This window comes from Anoplophora glabripennis, unplaced genomic scaffold (assembly GCF_000390285.2).
Source record: "Anoplophora glabripennis isolate ALB-LARVAE unplaced genomic scaffold, Agla_2.0 scaffold73, whole genome shotgun sequence".
Taxonomy (NCBI): domain Eukaryota; kingdom Metazoa; phylum Arthropoda; class Insecta; order Coleoptera; family Cerambycidae; genus Anoplophora; species Anoplophora glabripennis.
Window position 1 is genome coordinate 151,726 of NW_019416874.1, and position 19,272 is coordinate 170,997.

The 19,272-nt window shown below is 32.5% G+C and overlaps 1 protein-coding gene across 6 annotated transcripts in view; it reads right to left on the minus strand.

Annotated features, from left to right (window-relative positions):
* LOC108905020 (6-phosphofructo-2-kinase/fructose-2,6-bisphosphatase) overlaps window positions 1–19,272 on the minus strand; it is a 46,284-nt gene that overhangs the window by 4,745 nt on the left and 22,267 nt on the right. For 2 of the 6 annotated variants that reach the window (XM_018707774.1, XM_018707778.2), the window contains exons 2-7: window positions 8,053–8,178; window positions 5,539–5,795; window positions 4,299–4,595; window positions 4,019–4,237; window positions 1,297–1,531; window positions 1,011–1,138 (exon numbers count right to left, since the gene is read on the minus strand). In XM_018707774.1, coding sequence (XP_018563290.1) covers window positions 1,011–1,138; window positions 1,297–1,531; window positions 4,019–4,237; window positions 4,299–4,595; window positions 5,539–5,795; window positions 8,053–8,178 — 1,262 coding nt within the window. Of the gene's footprint in view, window positions 1–1,010; window positions 1,139–1,296; window positions 1,532–4,018; window positions 4,238–4,298; window positions 4,596–5,538; window positions 5,796–8,052; window positions 8,179–10,747; window positions 10,836–11,396; window positions 11,419–11,898; window positions 12,183–15,899; window positions 16,351–19,272 lie in introns of those variants that run through there. The other 4 variants (XM_018707777.2, XM_018707779.2, XM_023455602.1 and 1 more) reach the window with 4 other exon arrangements.

The window sequence follows — 19,272 nt, forward strand, 5'->3', positions numbered from 1 at the left end:
AAAAAATGTATTGCAATGCATTTTTAAAAAGATGAGCTGTTTATCGCGAGTGTATTTTGCCGAAAGATCTAGTGGCCTGTTTTACTAAACTTTTCGAAATTTTTTTAAACCTGAAGTATTTTCGTAAGGGGTTAAAATAATCAATTTCGAGCTACAACAGTGTATAATGCAACAAATTAGAAGATGAAATGCGACAGATACAACATTTCATTTATTTTTTAATTTTAAACTTTCGTTTATCTTAAACCCATATCAGACAATGCAGTTTAGTTGCGGCGACAAAATTGTGGGCATTTTGTTGCCCGGATAAAATACATAGTTTATAAAAAATTTGTTTAAACTTACGCAAATTTTTGCGTAAGTCGCAAATACCCTTGTGCCGACCCTAAATATCACAAAAAATCTAAAATGTTTTGTTTTGGTCAGTAAAATCAACAAAAATCTAGTAAAAAAAAATTACTGTCGTTTTTCAACGTTTTGAAGATACTGAGAACCCTTTGTAAGGATGTGTTAAGTTCCTAGCATAGCGGAAATGAAAAAGCGCGACTGTGGATCCAGGCCAACAGTGAAATATTTTTCCGTGGAAGAGGTTTCACATATCGTTTGTAATAAAAAAATTCTGCACGTGTACGTACGCACATGATACAACCACTTCCATAAAACTCTCACAAATAACAGTCTATTATAAATATTTTTATTAATTTAACGAGAAAGAATGGTCGTTCTCAGAAATCCACTGGACGGCAACAGAAAAAAAAAAGAATTTCTCTTAGTTGAAACTTTTGTTAACAGTAGAATTTCGTAAAATGACCAAACGTTATTAACTAGTCAGGGGAATTTAAAATTTTAACTATTTTCTTTTTCTACTCGTTGGTTTTGGCCTGGTCCCTGAAAAAAGGTTTAATAGGTTACATGCAAAGGATTTGGTTATTTTTTTTTAATCGTTCAAGCAGAATAGAGGACTATCGACAGAAGCTATCGGAATACGACATGAAACCGATTACACTTACTGCTGGTTTTGGCCTGTGGGTGTCCACGGCGTCTATGTTGAGAGAAATGTGTTCGACTCGGCAACCGTAAGCAACGGGCGTTAATTTTATTATGGTGTGCAGGGGAACTTTGAGATACGGCAGCTCATCTAAAAAAAATAAATAAATTTGTTTTAGATCCGCTACCCAGTAAAACAGTTATTTTCTTTAATAAAAACTAACTATTTTAAAAAAAGATATTCATAAACATTTATATACTTTACGTTAAACTTAAATGGGTTTCAGCTTGTATGAAATAAATAAATACCTGCGGATTTATCTAAGAAATACGCAAGTAAGCAGCGCAAGACGGCTTGATGGGACACCACAAGGACGTTACCCTGCCTTTCCAATTCCATAATAACGGGCTCCAAACGAGCCACCAGATCCTCGTAACTTTCACCTCTCGGGTATCGATAAGCAAACTTATTCTGATCTCGAGAAGCGAATTCTTCTGGATAATTTTCCTTTATCTCTTCATACGTCATTTCCTCACAAACGCCCTAGAAAGAGTTCGATTTTCACAAAATGACATCCAAAAAAGGTAACAATAACTTTAAAAATATTTGCGTTACAAACGCAATTTATGGAATTTTTAAGTACAAAAAATCATTGGTGTAGGAATTTTAATTTTGTTAGAGGTTAGAAAATTAGAAAATAAGGAAATTCTAAGAAATACATTTTCTTTGAACATTTGATTACACTGTATTCCTAACAAAAGCTTCCCATAACTGTTTCTTTTTTTAACTACAGTTATTTTTATATTATTTATTTCGAGTAGTGGGACTTTATCTGAAATTTTGTGTTCTATCAAATCGTAAAATTTCTTGATTAACACATGAAACGTCCCATATAAAGGGACGATATAATGGTTGGAGAAAAATAAATGAAGTGATTCGAAAAGAAATTATAGTTTTCTTCTTCTTTATGCTCAATTCTAAAAAATAATTAGCGTTGTAATAAATTTAAAATTCGATAAAATTCATATCTAGCAATGTGACAACGGCGCGGCAGATAACACGAGGTACTAAGCTGTCCACCAATACACAACACACGATTCAGTTGGTATCTGGAATTCGACCGTATCGGAGTGTTTTTTGCGTACCACTATTTCCTTTTTTTTGAGCCGTTTATCTTTGCTTTTTTAAAATGTTTACCATACGTGAGTATCATGATATGTTATTAATTTATGGGGGGGCTCACCGCAATTCTGCTAGAGCTCGACACATTTACCTTCGACGTTTTCCCCACCGGCACGTCCCTAACATTTGTTCAAGTTTCACGTCTTCTTGAAACTGGTAGTGGATGTCAATGCGGAAGAACAAATTTTAGACATTGTTGAAAGAGACCCCAGGCATAGTACTGGAAGCATAGCTCGATAAGTCGGAGTGTCTCACTGAACTGTCCACAGGACTCTACAAGAGCAGTTGTTATATGCGTATCATCTACAGAGGGTTCAAGAATTGTCAGCTGCTGATTTCGCTCCTCCATTAAATTTTTGTAGACGGTTTTTAACTAACACTGACCGCAACCCCCATTTTATTTCAAGAATTTTGGTAACAGATGAGGCGTGATTTACTAGAAATGGCATTTTTAATGCACATAATTTTCATAACTAGGCAGAACAAAATCCACATATCATACAGACATCAAATTTCCAGTGTCGTTTTTCGATAAATGTTTGGTGTGGTACTAAGAAATACATTTGGACGTAAGAGCAAATATGTGGTTCATGCATAATGGGGCACCTGCACATGCAAGTCGACTCGTAGTTCAATATTTAAATGATACTATAGAAAATTGCTGGATAGGCAGGAACGGTCCCCATCGTTGGACAGCCCGTTCACCAGATCTAAATCCACTGGATTTTTACTTATGGGGGCATATGAAGGACTTAGTGCATGCCAGTGAGGTTGACACAACCGAGGACTTGCGAGAACGAATTTTTGCCACTGCCCATCAAATATAGGGATAAATCCGGGTATTTTCCAGCGAGTGCGCCAAAATTGGATTTGAAGGTGACATGCGTTCATCGAAAATGGTGGTTGATATTTTGAGCATAAGTTGTAGTTTGTTTGTTTTATACTTGTGTTTAAAAATTACTGAATTTTGCTTTTTGGTAAGTATTTAAATTATTTTTAATACGTAGGATTATTTGGATGATGTGAATCTTTGGGTACTTTTTAATTACATTTTTTTCAAATTCATAATGTGATTAAAATTTAAGTTTCTGTTTTAAAGAGATTCATAATTATTAAAATTCGAGCTAAAATTTAAGCACAATACTATCTTCATACTACAAAATCGATACATTTTATTTTGTTTATTTAAAAACTGGAAAACAATTGTCTTGAAATTTACTAAATGTTTCACAATAATAGTTATTTACATTTTTTCCGTAGCACAAGTCTGCCGCGTGCACACGTGGTGTGCATCAGCTGTGTAACATCAAGTTAAGCGCTGTTGTCACGTTGTGATTAAACTCCCCAATATTAATACTCGTATTTTGAAAACTTTTAATCTTACGCCCCTGTAATTTACAACTTTTTTGTTCATTTATGATTACTCTATCTCATGCTGAAGTAATGGCAGTCAAACTTCTTACACCCTATACAAGAAAACAAACTTGATTCGTGAAAATTTAAAATGCGTAAACAATTTTATATCAAAAATCATTGCAATTAGGTGAACTACTGATACTTCATTCTACGACCATTGAGAATAAATTTAAAGGTAAAATTTCCAGTTAATACACAAATTTGTAAAAATTACCCCACTTTACGCTTACGGCTGTTTATACTCTTACGTAGAAGACTGTTAACCAGATTTATGTGAATAAAATCGGATGCAATGATAAACACAACCACTGGAACCTTAGGCGCATTTCCTGTTTTTTTTTTAAACAGTTAGATTAAAAAAAAGATAATTACTATGTTTTGTATTGGGTGATGGCAAATCCTAAAAATTGTACGCTTAGTTATTGTACTTACGGCATCTATCTCATTCAGTGCCTTCCATCTCTCCTGGGGTACGTGGAGCCCTGCAACCGTCTGGATAGTCCTCTTGAGCCAAGAGGTCCAAATTCTGAGACCCTCGATCTTCTGTTCTTGGATGTAAGCTGCTAGTGCGTTCGCATAATGCCTACCCCTGTCGCTCAAATTTGAGTCACCGCCTATGCGACACTCCAGATTTTGCTCACTTTCACCATGCTGTAAAAATTATTTCCATGAATTCACACCCCAAACTTTACAAGAAAAATCTACCACTCACTCTAGTTAGATAAATTGTTCGGGGTGTAATGTGGATATTCATCAAATAGTAAACGATTCTGGCTTGGACGTGTCCTTCGTGTTTGTGGACCACAACTTTTTCTCCTGTATTGTATATCTTCATGAAAGAAACGTCTTTCTCCAGTTGTTCGTCCAGGGGGTTGTATCTCTCTTGGTAATGTTGGATCCTTTGCAGGAAGTCGGTAAGGGCGGCATCTTTGTTCATGTTCATATAATCGGGACTGCTCACTTTAACCTCCATTATGTTTTGCTCGATTATAGCGGGATCGTCACAGACCTACCGAGAACGCCGTTATTATTGTCATTATTCTCTTTCCTATACCAGAGTCCCAAAATAGTAGGCAGTAAGTCTTATAAATAAATCAAAAGACAATTTTTACATGTTTGTACTGATAATAACTTCAGCTTATGCACAAGAACTAGGAACGTTCTATTGTTACAAGCGTCCATTTCTATTTTTGCATACTGTGTACAAAAAAAATGATTAAGTGATGCATAACTTAATTTCTCAATTTATCAGTTTCCAACTTAGGTGTTTTCTTTCATGTCATATGCGTGTTAGTGCCTAAGAAAGCAAATGATGTGGCAGGCAAATTTAAACTAACAGTGACGTTAACTATGCCATTTGTAGAAAGATTCATGGAATTTATTTCTAAAAGGAACTGCTAACATTAAAAAAAAATTCAAACTGTAATCGCAGAAGATAGAGATTTGTCTAGGTCTAGGTTGTCAAGAAGAGTTTTACTGTATACTAAGTACTAAGCATGAAATGAACTTTTTTTACTTATAACGAAATGATAAGAATATATGTATTTATTATCTCAATGAAACGTGGATGAATGATGTTTGGAAACATCCAAATATCAACAGCTGTATAAAAACCCCGAAAAGAACTTCTGCAGGTGATTAATCAGGTAATTGCGAAAACATGGAATAAGTGCATTATGCACATACAACAATGAAAGAGGAACCTGGATACAAGAGTTGAAGTTATAATAGAATAAAAGAACCACTTATACCTTTAAGCGACAGCAGTGATAGCACTAATAACAGTGATAGTGATAGCAATAATAGTAATTAGTGCTTTTAACGGTAGTTTTTAGCGTCTTATCAGTGGTATGCGCCTTAGCCCATGTCACGAATCTACATGTTGAGAATATTTACAATTTTAGGACTCTAGTATTGTAATTTAATGAAAGTAGATATTTTTTTTTACTTACCGACTCAACGAAGAACAGCTTGAATCCCATTTTGTTGACTACGAAGTTCTGGATAACCCTCCGTCGATCCAATGTGGAATTGGTGGCATCAAACACAGCCACTTCACCGCCATTCTCTAGCCACTGACAGACGTCATGCAATGCCTCGATAGCACACTGAGCACGGATAGCCATTGCTTCAGTGTTGTCCGGCTTGAAGAATTCATGATTCTTGTAAGCCGAGGTAGCATGGCGCCTGTACTCGCCTAGATTGAACACTGGAATAGAAGAAATAAGCAATAAGAGATTAGAATGGCATTTGGACAAACAGGCCTTACGATATTTCAAGCTGTATTTTGACACATTCAGCCTGAGGAAAAGTCCTTACACATACATCTACAGCAGACAGGCATACAACGTGTTTCACTTTAAATGAACACAGAGCCATAACCTCCTTCACAAGAGACAAAGGGAAATTTTTTTTGATTATTTTTTAAAGAGTTTGTGCATTAATTGGCATTATATGTAGAAGGTAGTTTTGATTAAATCGTGATGTTACGAGAACTAAAAAATAAAATGGCAGATAAGAATAATAATGTGAACGAAAGCAATAAATAATTTGTTTCACAATTGCATAACTTCTACCAGCATGTCGGTTTATTTTAAAAATGGCAAAACTATTTTCTGATTAAAGGTAAAAGGGAATAATAAAATATATAAAATATGTTTTAGATCGAAAGTTAATTTTCAATTCAAAATTTCATAATTCTTTATCAATTCGATTAGGTACTTTTTGTACTGTTGCTCTAGAAAGTGTTTTTTATCACTTTTTAGCTCAGGAACAGCGTCATTGCTAATCTAGATCGGAAAGGAAGGAAGAGCTTGGTAAAGTGACATAACAGTTCAGTAAAAGTAACTTTACTAATTTCTTATGTCAGAACTTACATTAAAAAGAAAGTAAATTTATATTTTTAAAAATTTCTAAGTTGTTATTGTCAAATTATTGGCAGCAGCACAAGAAACACGCTACACTCAGAAAGTGTATTAATAGGACTCTCATGCTTTTCATTCAAAATCTGCATCTTCGCCCTGTAAAGCAAGTTTTTGATCTTGACAGAAGAAACATCGAAAAATAAATATTCAGTTTTATAAGCAATGAATCCACAAAAAAAGATGAAATTTTGAATCAAAGTCATTTTTTATTAGAAACATTCCCAGCAGCACACATATATTGGATATTTTTTCCACATATTGGCCAAATATTGTAAACGGCAGATTATTGACATAATACTGGTTGACAATATAAAGCCAATATGGGTTCGACATTAATCTGCTGGTTGTATATTGGATCTTTATAGGAATTATATTGACTGCAAGGAGACCGCCTAGCCGGGTGTCTTGGCCGGTGGATTTCGATCTGCCGAGGTAAGCATCACGGACGCAGGCTGGAATTTGGATGGGTGACCTAAGGCAAGCTCGGGGACGTGGCTGTGGCAGCCTCCCAGAGACCTGGGTCGCGCAACATTTTTCGCATGCGTGTGGTCCCCGATAAATGGTAATGAGAACAGAGCAAAGAAAATCTTTGTAACTCAAGACCATGCTATCATACATAAACTGTACAAGAACTTGCCAACAAACCAACCCGTGTAGTAAATAGGATGGTTTGAAGAAAAGTACTTGAGTTTTGAAGGAGGGTGTACAAGGGGCCTAATAAGGCCTCGGTGGAAAATCAATTCCACCACCCTCCGACATACAAACATACACATACATATATTGACATCTGTATTGTACCAATATTGGCTAAATCTTCCAAATATTGGGCCTAGATTCAATATGTCATCTATATGAAGCCAATACTGGACCCATATCTTGTGCTACTGGGGATGTTATGCAAAATTTTCTCTTAAATTTAGTATTTTATAATCTTTATCCTACATTTAATCAGAAAATAGTTTGCCATTTTGAAAATAAGCTTACTATTTTGCTGATATTTTGTAAATGTTATCAATATTCATAATTTTAATATCTTAGACATTATACTACACTATAGTGTCAATTAGGGCATAAAGACGGTCTTGAAACAATAAGCAACCTTTTTTTTTTCTCTATTGTCCTTGTGAAGGAAGTTATGGATCTGTAATTATTTTAAGCTACACCCTGTATATTAAAAAAACAACTTTCAAGTAGAATCGTTTTTCTTTTTGATACTCCAAATATATTTGCTAAATACGTAATATCAAATTAATTTTTATTTGGCAAGTGGACGACTTAAAACAGGATGTGTTATTTTTAACGGTTATTTGGCTGTTACTTTTACACTGATGGGATAATATGCTGTTGAGTGCGCATCATGGTCAAGGGCAGTTTTAATGGCACATATCCTAATGTCCAATAAATTTCCACAAAATTCTACTCACTTTCGTTGGAAAAATTTCCTTTCACTTTTCACATTGTCTGCAGTGTTTCTTTCGAAGGTTTCCCTAGCAAACAATAATACAAGGAAAGATAATGGAAAAGATTTCGGTTGTCGCTTACCCCTAGTGTTGATGCCGATCCAATTCAGGTATCTGGATAGTTTCTTTGAAATATACGTCTTGCCTCTGGCTGGCAGGCCGACCATTGCGATGACATGAGGGCTGTTGACATAGTTTGCTCTTTCACCTATAAAAATATAGACATCCTTTCAGTAAGATTAAATTCAAAATGTCCATTCGTAATACAATTAAAAAAAAAGTTTACAGGCTGGTTTACAAAGAATAAATCTCGCAAATCAATCAAATATTCCTGGTTCGTATTTTGATGCATGGAAACGAACAAATTATATTTTTCAAAACTAAAAATCTTACATTCAACATGTTAAAAAAAAGTTACGACTTATTTTGCCACAATTTATTCTGCCAGTCCTTATCAGTACTACGTAGAACCAGAAATAGATGAACAAAAATCTAAAGACCTTTAACAATAACAAAAAAAGAAGACTAATAAATGTTGCACAAACTTAAGCCGGTTTATTTTAAAAATTATTTTAGTGACTAAAAAAAAAATGTGTATTCTGGGCCTCGATTATCTGTGCTTATCCATTCAAAAGCAGTTGCCAAGCATCAGATACTTCCATACCTTTAAAATCCAAAAACATCTATTCATGATCTATCATCAATCTGATATGACATCGTAGCGTCTCAAAATTCCTAGAGATTTAGATTGATGTAATATGCGGTAATATCAATCTCCCTAAATAGCCAATGACGGAGATATAAGCAATCATTTAATTAACTTAATAAAAAAACTAGTACGTGCTGGTAAAATTGGTTCACAGTTGTTCACAAAGTTTTCAATATTGAATGAAAAATGTCCCTTGGTTTTTAATTAATGTCTGCCCGCAAAGCATAGGCTATATGTTTTGTGTATCTTGCACACGGTACATTTGATTTTTTTTATTTTGCATCAGAGTACAATGCAATCTTGGAATATGTCGAACGAAGTTCTGGTTTGAATAAATTATTTGAAAATTATGTTAGTTGTGAAATTGAAAAAACATATACATATTAGTTTTTTAAACCTGGCCACTCTGTATCTCAAAGAAGTACATTTTTTGAAAATGTTCATATGAAATATGCTATTTATTTTTGAAAATACTATCACAGTAGCAGAGATACCAGAACTCGCTCCCACTGAAAATCGCCTCTAGATATTTTAGCAAAAAACAAACCATTTTCGATACAATACTTTTTTAATTTTCTTTAATGTAACCAAAATTCCACAAAACGTAAAATAATTCTAAAAAAAATTAAGTAATTGGAATTTTTTGCTAGAAAAAATCAGTAGTGTAGAAATTTTACATTTTGTTAGAGGTAGCAGAGGATACAGCCCCAAAAAAAAATTATGCTTATTATTTTCACGAATACGTTGTGCATATTTAAAAATTTTAAAATTGAATTAAAAAATAATATACAACCTATATTTGATTTTTTTCGCAAAATGAATTGCTTGGTAATATCAATGAAAGCTAAAAAAAGTAGGTAATAAATCAAATTTAGTTCGTTTTTCACATAAAACCTTTTATCTTAGAAGAAAAGTTAGAATTAACGACATAAATATTCAGTGGCTTCGAATTTCTGGGTTTTTAGTACAATTAACTTCCTGTATCTCCGCCTCTGGTACACGTAATTATATCCAAATTCAGTGGATTTTTACCTTTAATTAGATAAATTATTAATCTGAGTTTTATCATTCTATAGTTTTTCCGAAGTCAATTGAAGAACCAATAACTTCAAGGTATGTACCAGGCTCGGTCGCTACGCAGCAACTCATCATTGAAATATTTGAAAAACTTGTTCCCATATTTATTTAGCCATACCGATAAACAGGTCTGGTCGAACTAAACGTGGAGATGATAGAAATGTATATGCTCAGTTCAAGAATGCGAGCGCGGGTAAAAGAAAACGATTACAGTTGTATTGGGCTACTGGGCAATAAATCACAGCAGACGACAAGCGGTTCATAAATTGCCTAGCAGTGCAGTGCAGCTATGCGGAATTTGGTGTGAATCAGGTAATTTTAATTTATTATAGGCATTTATATAATAAAATTGTTTGAGAACATAAATATTTAAAATATGATGTTGTTGGCCCAAATGAACATATAATAGAAATCTTTTACACATTATATACAAATTATTATAATTTTTTACCTTTAGCAGACGTTTTTTTGCATATTCAACTGACTTCGGAAGAACTTATACATCAAACGTATTTTTTTTTTTAATTTCATCATCTGACAACTCAAAAACTATCGATTTTCGATGTTGGTTAAGAATCACTCAAGGAAACACCCCTTAAAGTTTGACGTACTTAACACCGTGCATAATGTGTAATTAAATAACTCGTTTTTAGTAAAGGGAGCTTAATAATAATTACAATCAATAATTATAATATAATCTATCTTATGAAATCAAAGCAAAGGATGATTCGTTCTGGTGGTTAGTATAGGTTTGAAAATATTAAAAAAAAAATTGAAACTACATACTACTAATTCTATATACTCGAAGAAAACTATATATTTCGCGGATTAAATAATGTACAGTAAATTTATATTTTGTACAAGTTTAGTGTTTAGAATAGGTAAATACATTTTAGATAATAATTAAAGGAAGTATTAGATTAGGTACTTTGTTCTGTCAAATAAAAATACACTTAATCATGTTTCGATTAAATTTTTCAAAATTTCTCACCTATAAACATTTTGGGCAAAGGCGCAGTCTGCCAAGCGAGATGAGATTTTTGTGAAAGGTCGATGGATATCATAATTTTGCTCAAAGTTTATTTTGAGAAACAACACAAATGTCAACTCAATACTCGATGTCAATTGAATTGGAACTGAAATTCCATCTAAAATTACGTAGTAAATCGTTTAAATATATTGCTTCGCCATTGGCGTAGTTAGGGGAATCAACGGAAAATTGTAACTACCTATTTTTCTTGTAAAAGTGCATTATCATTAGAAAAGATACCTCCGTTGCGCTTGTTTTTTTTAATCAATGATTATAATAAGCTATAGTATATTCAAGGGTTTGAATTAAAAAATGAAAACAATCCTCAAGAAATACAAAAAAAAAGAAGTACAAAACCTAATAATCTAGAAATAGCTCTAGTATAGTGAACCCCATAAAATTGCATTAGTCAAAATATTGATAAATTACCATTTCAGTAAAAAAAGAAAATTCAACCAATAAAAGACATGAAAACTGGTTTGACAGAGGTGTACATGCAATTTTACCTTAAAAATGTACGCCTATGATTTTTGCTGAAGTACAAGGTCAAGTTTAGATTTTTATATTTTTAAACAATAGGAACTATCTATTTATACAGCAGTCCACCTACCTAACATTATTTTCATCAAAGTTCCCAAAAATAATTGAATTGAACGAGCAGTTACCGAAATAGATTAAAAATAAACACATTACCACAAAAATATTTTAGAGAATCGTACCGAAAATATGTTGAATATCTAAGTAAAAGCAAAATAATGGAAATAGAGGTAATATTATATCAGAAATATTATCGCTAAGACTAAAAATATCACTTGTTATCGGACTTTTGAAACATTTATTTGTCATAAATAAATACAAGCTAATCGCTTTAAAAACAAACTATACGATAACCATCGCCATGAAATAGTAGCAAAAAAACTGTATTTAAATCGATGCCATTTTTTTATTCTTTTTCATTTTCATCAATTATTCAAATCGATGCATTTTATTACACCTAAAACGAATTTAAAGTCGCTTGACCTCGAACAATGCACCGAGTGATCCACTGATTAAAATAGGATAAGGACGATTCAGTCTTAATCCAAAAAAAAAAACTATTAGTTTATTTTTACCTATATGAATGGATGTAACCCTCGAAAACTGCGGTTTTATCTTTTTAACACTATCGTTCCGCATGCTCTGGCTGTATCAAAACGCGAACTGAACGAGACGAAGTTATAGGATGAACGAAAATAATTCAATTCATTACGCAGGCATAATATTTTAAATAAACACTTCACACTTCACTTTATCCCCCGCCTAGTTGTGTCAACGTATGAGGAAAAATTCAAATATGTGAGGGCGAAGCAACTATAGATTTTCAATAATGCGTGTTACCGAAGTGATCACAGCAGCACGTAAAGATATGTAAACTGGAAAAGCTAAGGTTAGGTATTTATTTATTTATAGATACGGACTATCACCAACATTCGGTAAGGAATATGATTAACCTTGCTGGACAGAAAGTAGGTAGGTATTTTTTCCCGGAAAAAATATTTTGGTTCAGGTACATAAGTGAGTCACGATTACAGTAAATTATGAAATTTAGAGTAATCGTTGGCGACTTTAAAATTGATTTTAACATACGCCTCTGTCCTAAATTATCTGGTAATGAAAGTCCAATTAAACTTTGGAACTTGTATAGTTGATTATTATTAGTATCCCATATTTATGAATAGAGCCAGTTTGAAAACTTGGTTTTTATAAGAAATGAATAAATTGGTCTGAAAGAGCAGTTATTTTACCTTTAGAATGAATATTATACAAGTACAGCTTAGAATATCTATTATACACCGTAGCGCATCCCGTTGTATATGCAATACAGATGACGACTCAGAGTAACATTGGTTGCATATTCACGCTGTTTAATATTTAAAATGATAAGTGTTACGAAATACCTGCAACATGATAAAATATGAACGAGAACGGACAAATTATTTATAACAGAATTATAAGAACATAGTAATTAGAGCAATGAACAAAAATTAACTTAAAAGTGATTTGTTTCTAACTAATACTGAATCATTAACATAGAAATTACAAAAGTCTAAATAAACATACCTACTTTGACTCGATAAATTAGGGATAATATAAATTATTTCATTTATTGGTATTTACCCCGTCAAATAATTATTTTAATGGTTAATCAGCTATGAATTTTAAAAGTATTACTACCACCTTTTTTTAATTGCATTTCACGTAAATACAGTGTACACAAGTCAAATGTTACCTTCTTAAAATAAGAAATTTCCTTGAATGTGGGTCAGGAAATATCTGGTTTCCGAGATACGGATGTTCAAACGCTTAAAGGTTAATTAAAATAGGTATTTTATATAGGTAGTTAATGGTTTAGTTTAGACTAAAGAGTCAATGCTACATACTTAGTTTGATAAATGATATAAAAGGATATACCTAAATTTAAATAAAGTAAAAACTTAACATTAGCCGTGTTATTCCTAATGCGCATGCTCGGAAAGAATAGCCTCATGGGCAGGTGCGACCTCGATGATATGTCATCACTGTCATCACTCGCTTATTTTCCCTTCTTTTGTTTAATCTTGGCATTTTCTAGTTCTATTAAGTATTTTTATTGTTTTTTTTTGGTGTTGTGCTCTGTCACTTTTTTTTTAATGATATCCTGTTGCGAGGCTACTTGACAAAACGTCATACCCAGAAAGATGTCTTATAAAAGATAAGTGAAATTTCTGTTTATCTTTAAGCATTTTTATTCAAAAAATCATTTTGAACATTTTCAATTTGAACTCGAAAATTGAGCATTTCTTGAACCATTCTTATGCGATTTTTTTTCTTGTTTTGAGGAGAATTCTGTCATCAGGTAAAGTTTTGCTTATGCTATTCGGGACACCCTATACATATATTTAATATTCAAGGAAAAAGTCATGGCCATGTCGAAAGTCACGATAAATATAAAAATGCCATAAACATTTGAATGTTTTTTTATTTGTTGAAAGAAAAGGAAAAAGTGATAACACACAACACTGAAATGGTTTGAAAAAACTTGTTAAAATATAATTTTTAGATTTCATAACGTATTCTATCTGTCTATTAATTTGTATTCAAATAATTATAATTACATAAAATAGATGGCAAAAATACCTGACCTATCTTTTTGGCAATTAAGTGAATTAAATGTTCATTATCCATTACACATTAAAGTGATGTTACTCCCCGATATCAGATACCTATGTGATAGCCATGTTTTAGCGGTAACGTAAAGTATTTATGCAAAATTTATTAGTCACGACCCATTCACGTGAATTTTACATGATACTATTTTATAAAGTCAAATTAAACGTATTATTTTCCATCGTTGGTTTTTATCGGACACAACTCGGGTCAAGATATAATTTACAGCTTTTGTGTAAGTGCAAAAATAACAACTTGTCTTCCAGCAATGGAAATATTGGTTTTGTTGGCATCTAATTAGTGTTATCTCGTTTCATATTTATATTTGTTGTAATTTTTTCGCTAGATAAACAAATCGCGACCGATGAAACTTTATACATGTCGATAACGTATCTACGGACGTCATTTCCATACCAATGTAATTATATGTATATCTCTGGGGTAGGTTAACATCAATAAAATGCCAAAAATAGCATATTCATAAGTAGCAAACTCATTTAAATTGATATTTTGCAACATGCTCAAGTTAAGAGCTAATGGTAGGTGTGAATTACTGATAAAATAATGGATTGGAAACTTGTGGCAACTGACTTAGCTCGGAAACACAAGCGTAGACGGAAAAGAACGGCACTATCGACAGACAAACTAGTAATTGGCTTTGCAAAATAAATGAGGAATGTTTTGAAAACAAACGCATAAACGCAGTCTCCTTGACACGTGGAAAGTGTATATTACAGATAAGACGCCAAAGAAATAAAATTATTTAAAGTCCAGCTTTGATTTCTGCGTGCATATGTAACTTTGTCATGCTCGAACGGTTTTAATATGAGTCAATTTAGAAGCAACTCGAGGCGAACATTGATAACAACAAAATAATTTTTATAATGTTTTTATGCTACTAGATTATGCGCAACCGATTCAATCAGGAATATGAACATTAATTTTTTATCCTCTAATTTATCGCATCAAAAATTTTCCTATATATCCACACAGCACTTAATATACCGAGCCTTTGATATTCTTTTATCTTTTAAGGAACCAGAAAAATGCCGATTCAAAAATAAATAAATAAATAAATCTAGTGTAAATTACAAAAGGTAAACATTAAAAATATTTTTCTGTCGTTACAACATTCGCCAATTTGCAATTCACGGTTTACAAATAAAAAAATAATAGTTTTTTCAAAATATCTCGTAAATTCCAACAGTATGAGAGGGTCAGTGCTCACGACTAACTTAATAACAGAATAATCTGAAATTTTCCCCATTTAAGCGTTTTTCTATCACTCATAGTTTTCGAGACGTATCACCAAAGCCAGCCGATATTCTAACTTGGAAGAATTAAGATCATAACGTTGTTCCCAGAGCAATGCAAAATAGTTTCCAAACAGTTAGACGCATGCGCATTTCGATATAATACTTACATAAGGTTCAAAATTCATTGTTTCGAACTAATCGCGATTGCGTATGAGTGTTGGCAACTATTTCTAATGCACCAGGACCAAAATACTTCTTATCATTGGATTGATAACTTGTTAATACAGCTAAAAAAATTTTATAAGACTCACGACGAAAAAAATTTATGTTCGGCCAGATTGGGAAAATTTACTGCCTATCTGCATTATCCCATTTAAAAGAATAAACTGGCAAATTCATCTTTGACCCACTGTGTATAAAATAAAATGTACTTACTTTAACTCGATTAAGCTATAAATTCACTGGGTTTTATCACATACGTGTAGGAAAATTTAGCAAGCTAAAACCTTCGGAACTTAAAAAAAAAGGTTGACGTTTATTTACCGTAGCATTTAGATGATACGTACACTGCTGTAGGATAAAGTGATAGTATATTAGACTTCACAATAACGAAATATCAAAGTAACATTATCACATATGTACAACAGTATGAAATTAACGAAATAAATTACCTATCCGTATGGAGCGTATTCTGCGTTTCCTGTACTCCCGCGCCTGCACCTCGTCGACGTGCTGCATTTATCTTTTGGGAAATACACTTCCCCTAAATAATAATCGTGGATCGACCCAAAAACGGTTATGTAATAAGGTAAGTTCTTGCAGCAGCGATTTGCGAGTTGTGATTAACGATTTTACGATTTATGCGACAAAAATTTAACGTTCGTTCATGCACATACGCGAAAACTAGTTTTAAATTTCTTGTGTTACTTGCCTTGCCATGCCACAGGCCACAGAGTAAACAAAATTAAACAACATAACAAGCTCACAAAATATTTTTGTGATTAATGATTACATACGCAGGACATTAGACAAGACCAAGACGTTCATGAACATTCTGCAACGATGAATGTGGTAAATAACAGTGACTATCATTATGTTATTTAATGTTGTTTATAAAAACATATAGGTTTTGTGCTGTATTTGTATTGAAAAATACGATTTCTTCGTTTAATAAAAACGAGTTTTTATTATTTAATTAATGCCTTTACAGAAAAATTACTTTACATAAAAATAATGACAAGACAGATGGATCATAAAAAAACAACTCAATCTTTTATTTACGTTTCTAACGTTCTTTTTACTATTTTATATCTATGTGCACTAGGTTCCCGTTCCAATTCTCAACAATTGTCAATAGCGTAGAAAGTTGTTAATCGCTTGGTATTTTAAGGAAAACAAAAAGCAGTTAGAAAATATCTTGTGCCGTGAGAGCATTATTTTAAAAAAGAAAGATCAGAGGCCTATTTTTTGAAAGTACTTTTCAACTTATTTTCACTTTTCATTTTATAAATGTAGAAAAGCGAAGAATGTAAGAAAAAATGTATTTTACAATTTGTATATTTATTTTGAAAACAGAAAATAGCCAAAAAAGTGAAAAGGAGAAAAATGTTGAAATGTACTTGCAAAAAACAGGCCCCAGGGCGCTTATCATAATTTGGTAATGGAAATGAGATTACATTATACTAATAAGTATTTTAATCACTTACTTGTGAACGGAATTGGACGGAATGCACATGCGCAGTTTGTCAAAATTATTGCGATTCTCGCAATATATTGAAATGAAGAAATGGATGTCAAAAATATTTTATTTCAACCAATCAAACTGAAATCCGCAAATCGTGAATCGCAAATCGCTGCATGAACTTACCTATAGGTGTTCGGATATCGACTAATTTTAATTTTGTTCACTGAAATCACCTGGCTTCGGCCTTAACTGATAAGCAAGTCAAACATGAACAAATAACAACTACGAGATGCAAATATAAATCATGTGAGAGCAGCAAGTGTGCTAGAAATCGGAACGGGTTTCCGATTTTTCCAGCCTCCAACGATTTGTCGATTAGATTGTTTCAGATCGTCACATCTGAGCTGGGCTGATTGATCAGAAGAATAGTTGAGGGGGAATTTGGATTTCGATAGTTTTATTACCCATTAATTATAAATGTTTTTAGTTTCTCCACTAAACAAACAAAACGTAAGGGTAACAGTAGTTAATAATTAACCTCGAACATGTAGTCATTTTACTCATTTCAACGACTTCCTCGTTAGGTGGCGCTAGCGACACTATGTGTTTAGCCGGGAAGCTGGGTCCACATAGAAGCGGACAGTGGGGACAGTGTCGCTAACTATATTCGTATGTTTACGAATGTTAGTAAAGCTTGAATTTGATATGCAATTTAGAATTAATATTTCAAACCCATTTAAATTGGGACTGTTTTACATTGACAATTTATTCATGAATAAATTGACAAAGTTCTTCATGAATTAATTCACAAATTTATTGGTAAACAGTGTGGTTTTGCACTGCTACAGACTTTGTCAAGTTTTTTGACGTATGAATCAGTTCTACCAATGAATCAAAGAGGCAAATAAATTTCAAAATGTCACCTTTCCACTCATAATTTTAGTGATACAACAGCGGTACCGTTCTGACACATATTATATAAATATTAGTTTTGTAAGAAACAAATCAGTAAAAACAATGCAAAACTACTACGACGCCACACAATTATTTACATATTCCAATAACATAACCTCATTACCGATCTGAGGCTGGAAATCTGTTGGGTTGGTACTTCCGAACTTCACGAAGAAATTGACGAAAATTAGAACATGCTCTAATTCGTCAAGAACTTGATGCATAAATTGATGAAGTTATTTGACAGCAGATTTGGTGCATTACACTTGTCCAATTTCTTGATGAAGCGACTTCATGAATGAATTGATCAATAAATTGTCAATGTAAAACAGCTATTAACTAAATTATTTTTTTTTTGTCATTGAAATCCCATTCTTTTTAAAATTTGTATCCAGACGAATATCTTTGGTCCAATCAAATTTATAAGATGTTAAAGTTTGTTAGACATTCTTGTAAAATGTTTAAAATCGCTGTAGGCTTCTATTCTCAAATGTGATCATAGAGATCTGGTGCATTTTTAATGAAGTTCTATTCCACCATCATGTATATAGGATTGTTTGCTTTGCTTTTTGAAAAAATACCGTTACTGCGGTAGTATTCGAAATGAGATAACATTTGGGTATTTTTTCAGAACTATTCATCAAACCTTAGACTTTTTCAAATGCATATTAGTTTACTTGTGTGTAAAATCCACTACGTGATTGTTTTGAAAAGATAGAAATGCTAAATGTCTAAACTTTTTAGTTTTTTTATTTTTTGCTTTGCTATAGCTTATAATTGTCATGTATTACTTTTCTCATTTTCTCATGGTTATTCATTTTAATGCGAACGCCTCATGTTAGCTATAGTCTGTTTAGAAATGAAGGAGAGTAATAAAAGCTTATTATTATGTATGCAAATCGTAAATAAATGGTGCTTATATTCAATATTTTTATATTATGTATTATTGGTATAGGATGAGGTGTACTTTTAAAAAAACTGTGCGATCGGACTGTACTAAATTGTAGCAGGTAGCTAAAATTTAATCCCCGACAATCCGTCTTTGTCTATGCCGCTTCAATTTCTCGGTCCATTTCTCTTATAAGTAAACAATATAAAAACAGCTTTTCAAAACATGAGGCTACTTTAAGCATCATAACCGGGTTAAGAGGGTTTTTAGTAATTCAAATAAAATTATTCAATATTATTATCAAAATATTTATTTAAATTTAATGAATAGACTTTTATTCCACACAAAAATATATGTATTTTGAAAATTCAAATTATGGTGAGTAAATGTAGTGTTGTATAAATGTACAATAAAGAAAATAAAAAAGTAGGTATATTAAAATTCATCCTCTGAATATTCTGATGAATTATCTTCGTCTCCTAGATTGATAACGATAGGTTCCACAGTAACGTCAATT